Source organism: Rutilus rutilus (assembly GCF_951802725.1).
Source record: "Rutilus rutilus genome assembly, chromosome: 3".
Lineage (NCBI taxonomy): Eukaryota > Metazoa > Chordata > Actinopteri > Cypriniformes > Leuciscidae > Rutilus > Rutilus rutilus.
The window spans coordinates 58,803,897-58,808,785 of record NC_140211.1 but is presented as its reverse complement, the minus strand read 5'-3'; the positions used below and the strand labels follow the sequence as shown (position 1 = coordinate 58,808,785).

General features: G+C 43.3%; 1 protein-coding gene across 2 annotated transcripts; it reads left to right on the top strand.

Annotated features, from left to right (window-relative positions):
* The first annotated feature begins 415 nt into the window (after nucleotides 1–415).
* Nucleotides 416–4,043, top strand: LOC311288168 (paraneoplastic antigen Ma3 homolog). 2 transcript variants are annotated; one of them, XM_084405420.1, is made up of 3 exons: nucleotides 416–458; nucleotides 534–600; nucleotides 999–4,043. In XM_084405420.1, the coding sequence occupies exon 3, from the start codon at nucleotides 1,707–1,709 to the stop codon at nucleotides 3,366–3,368; it is 1,662 nt and encodes a 553-aa protein (XP_084261546.1). In that variant the 5' UTR covers nucleotides 416–458; nucleotides 534–600; nucleotides 999–1,706; the 3' UTR covers nucleotides 3,369–4,043. The 2 variants fall into 2 exon arrangements, with proteins under 2 accessions (XP_084261546.1, XP_084261545.1); XM_084405419.1 differs by having other exon boundaries at nucleotides 437–600.
* Nucleotides 4,044–4,889: the final 846 nt, after the last annotated feature.

The following is a 4,889-nucleotide window of genomic DNA, read 5'->3' as shown; positions in this document are numbered from 1 at the left end:
TGTACTTCCTCAGAATGTAGGCAGACTATTTTTAGAAACACCTCCAGTATTACCCATCAATTCAAGTTAGGTTTGTAGTTATCCTAGGGTTATGTTGGTAACAGTCCATGTTTATTTATTACTATCTTGAAAATAAGACGGTAGTTTCCAATAAAGTACCTTGTTTTACATAGTTGTTGTTCATTGCTACACCCATTTATAGAGGGTTTATCAAATAATTGACCTTACACTTACCTGGTAACTACCCCGCAGGAACAGTTTTTCATAATGTCATGTGTAACCCAGGTTGAAATCTGGTAATATATTATTAGTTCTGCTGCCCCTTTAAGAAGTGATCTCATGCCACCCCAGTCGTGTGACTGTGCTTGGCCAATCGCGCAGTAGAGCACGAGTTTAATTAGGCTGCAGCTTCTTCCTCATTCAGAGGTGTGGGGAAGCTGATCGGCAGCTGTGGACAGGTTTGTGTTCAACAAACAATTCACTCTTTTACTTGATTTATTCTTTTAAGTTAAACACATCATTGTAACTTTTAGAATAACTTAGTGGCTGCAGGGGATTGCCACCGTCACCAGATTGCCATATGTTTACTTAGAGGAACTGGTGAGTACTCTGAATGAATGAACTACATGCTGAAAGCTAACATATTAGCCAAATATTCACCAACTGGTTTTGATTAATTTTATGCTTTTGTGACATTTGCATTTGTGGGTTACAAATATATTTGTTTTCAGTAAGTGTGTTTATATGTAGTAAGGAAATCTGATTATAGTACTGTTGAATTTATTTGAACTTTGTGCAGCCAATACAACTTTAACATTGTACTGTTTATTGTGTTGTCATGCCCTTAATGTTTATTATTTGTAGTTTGTACATTTATTGATTCATTTTGTAATAATTTAGAATTGTGTGCACATGAAAATGATATCTGAGTGTGGAATGAGCTGATGCTTAGTTTCAACTTTGCCCTGTTATTTACTGGTCCTGTTGTTGTACTACAGGCCAGGTTTTTTCTCTCTGTCTGGAGATGAATGATGGCGAGCCGAATTTCTATTGCTGGGAGCCTACCATCCGTGTAGCATCCACTGAATAGCCATCCTACTGGTCTGGTAGGAAGGTTGTCCACAGCCTGTCCCCCACACACTTCTCCATAGACTAGTGCTTCAACCCCACATACACATCCTTCACATGATGAACAATAACTTACGGACTTATCACTACAAACTTCCATAAAACCCTTGTGGGTTGTCGCGCTGGTCTTGTATACCATCTATTGCTGGGACAGTTCTTTTTCTTTTTGGTTTTTGTGTGTGTGTATTTGCTGTAATTTATATTAGTATATACTTGAACAACAACTATCAAGTGCACTTAACTACAAACCGGTTCAACTGCAGTCTGTAAATATTTTGGGATTCTTTTCTTTTTCTTTTCTTTCATTATTTCTATTTGTAAATATTTTGTTTAATTATTTTGCAATATATGGTACCTGCACTAAATTTAAACTTATGTTTCTGTGTTGTTACTGACCACCAGCTCCTGTAGACGAATTTAGACTTCTGTTATTTTACTAGCCTAAGACATATTAATATCTGTTAACCGTCTCAAACACCCGTTACATCTTGGCGAGCCAGCCAGGAGCTGGTTTGTACAGTAATTAACATTTTTTTTTACAGAAACCGTTTATTCAGACTCACCAGTTCGTTTTTGCGATGGAAGTTTTCGAAACACTCGGGATAAAAATTCCTAATGCCGTCTTAGTGGATGGGCCGGTTGAAGAGAGTTCCTCTGAAGTTATAGATTTTCTTGATCAATATGGCGACATTAATCGCGATGACATTATTGATGATAGCGAATCCGAATTTCATCATATGCTCATTGTTGAATTTGTGTCAGGAGTGTCCGTAGCAAAACTGTCTTCACGACTGCCGTATACATTTATTTCTGATGAAAATAACGAATTCCATATTAGGAATTTATCCCAAATTTACACTTCAAAGTTGGGTGGTTCAAAGACTGACACTTATTTATCTGACTTGAAAGGAATTGCTAAAATGTCTGGAAAAGATTATTCGATGGTTCTTGGTGAAATGATGTCCCAGATACAACAAGCTATAGCACAACTTCCTCCCGCTGCTGTAAATGTCCCTAAAATTGAACAAAAGATAGCTGACCAACCAAAAAACCCTCCAGAGCCATTTGTACCTCCTTCTGTACCAAGTCGAACTTTTGGTCCAGTGTATGCTCCCTTACAAACCTCTCTCACTCCACCTGCTTCTGCTTTTAACAGTGCCGGTATGAACAGCGCCGGGGGACGACCGATTGCACCTGGTGACCTTAACCCTCCTGAGGTGCAGCGTTACGTCGTGGAGCATGTGGTTCGGAGCGGTGATACATCCATGCATGCCACCCACCGGCTGAGACCGTTCTCTGGTAAAGTGCCCAGGCCAAACCATGAAATGGACTACGACACCTGGCGGTCTGGCGTCGAATTAGTGCTGCGTGATCCAGCCATATCTGATCTCCAACGCGCCAGACTAATTCGTGACAGCCTGCTGCCCCCTGCCTGTGACATGGTGAAACATCTAAGCCATGATGCGCTGCCTGATGTGTATCTGCAGCAGCTGGAGTCAGCGTATGGCACTGTCCAGGATGGTGAAGAACTTTACGCCAAGTTCATGGACACTTACCAAAATCATGGAGAGAAGCCGTCTGAGTACCTGCAGAGACTCCAGGTGGCACTGCAACATGCTGTGAGGAGAGGAGGAGTATCTGAGAGAGATATGGATAAACGTTTATTGGCTCAATTCTGCAGAGGGTGTTGGGACAATGGACTGATTTCAGAACTCCAACTCAAACAAAGGAAATCCAGTCCACCATCTTTTGCTGAACTTTTACTACTCCTGCGAACAGAGGAGGACAGAGAAGCAGCAAAGGAGCGAAGAATGAAACAGCACCTTGGAGGAACCAAACAAAAGGTAACCACTCATGCTCAATTTGTAAACAGGCCGGATGAAGAATCAAATCTGTGCACTGCGATAACAAAGTTCACCAAGGAGCTTTCACACCAGATGACAGCCATTCAACAACAGCTTGCCGCTCTCAACGCCGGTCAAACCAACAGACATCAGCCAGCAGCTATGTATTCTGCCTCAAAGCAGTCTGAAACCGGGAAGACGGGGAGAAATGCCAAACTAGCTTCTTCCTATCCAAAACCTGGGTTTTGCTTTCGCTGTGGGGAGGATGGCCACATTAAGCCTCAGTGTGATTCTGATCCGAACCCAGCACTGGTTAGCGCCAAGCGAAAGCAGTTTCAAGACAGGCAGCAGAAGTGGCAGGGACAAAATCCATCTGCAAAGAAGCATTTAAACTAGCTTCAGTTCCTGGTGTGGGACACCCAGGGGCTGAGCAGGACCAAATTTGTCCCGCCAAGAGTAAGCTTCCTGTCAACTGTTCTGAGCTGCAGTCTACATCAAGGAGAGTACCAAAAGGACTTATAGGATCCAGATGTACTGCTGATGTCAAAGTCGCCGGTCACCAAGGTTCCTGTCTTTTGGATACCGGGTCCCAAGTTACGACCATTCCGGTTTCCTTTTACAATGAACGTCTCTCCAATCAACCAGTTCAACCCCTGCATGAGCTACTCCACGTTGAAGGAGCAGCAGGCCAAACTGTTCCATATCTTGGCTACGTTGAAACTACAGTGACTTTTCCTAAAGACTTTGTTGGAAGCATCATTACTGTTCCAACTCTTGCACTCATTGTTCCTGATGTCAGACCAGGATTTCCCACCTCAATCTTGATTGGCATGAACACTCTCGAGACGCTCTATGACAAGTTTCGGCAAAGCGACAATTCTTCCTTCCAACCAAATGCATTAGGTTACCGAGCTGTACTACAAACTCTCCAAGTGACCTACCAACAAAGCTGCAGCGACCATCTTGGAGTTGTAACTCTGCTCAGTAAATCCTCTGTGCTCGTTCCTGCTGGCCACACCGTATTGCTGAAAGGCTCCGCTAAAGTCTCTGCTCCAGCAAGTCAGTATGCTGTCGTCCAACATCCGGATTCAGGTCTACCGGGTGGTTTGTGCGTTAGCAGCTGTCTTGTCTCTATGCCAACGCGTTTTCCTCACCAAGTACCTGTCATGGTGAGAAACGAATCGGAGCAAGGCATCTACATACCATCTTCGACCATCATAGCAGAACTGGGAGTGTATGAGTGCATCGTCTCAGAGCAGCATGTGACCAGTTCCTCAGCACATGGGCCCAACGGCACTCCACTAGTTTTCAACTTTGGGGAATCGCCATTACCCCCGGAATGGAAGGAAAGAATAACCAGCAAGTTGAATGCAATGTCCAATGTCTTTTCCCAGCATGACATGGATGTTGGCTGCGCTAGTCATGTGAAACATCATATTAATCTCCATGACAACACTCCGTTCAAGCACCGAGCAAGACCAATTCATCCTCAGGATATAGAAGCTGTTCGCAAACATCTGAGAGAGCTTCTAGATGCTGGTGTTATCAGAGAATCCGAGTCACCATTCTCGTCGCCTATAGTTGTTGTCAAGAAGAAAAATGGAGATATTCGATTATGTATTGATTACCGCAAGCTCAATTTGCAGACTGTAAAGGATGCATATGCATTGCCAAACTTGGAGGAATCGTTTTCTGCACTCACTGGATCCAAGTGGTTTTCGGTGCTAGATCTCAAGTCAGGTTATTATCAAATCGAAATGAATGAAACAGATAAACCAAAAACAGCCTTTGTTGCACCTCTTGGATTCTGGGAATTTAACCGTATGCCCCAGGGAGTAACCAATGCACCTTCAACCTTCCAAAGGTTAATGGAAAAGTGTATGGGAGATCTCCACTTGGAAGAGGTCCTGGTGTTTT

What these genes read in the sequence shown, in the direction of transcription:
- LOC311288168 (XM_084405420.1), top strand. Translation starts at nt 1,707, where the DNA reads ATGGAAGTTTTCGAAACACTCGGGATAAAAATTCCTAATGCCGTCTTA.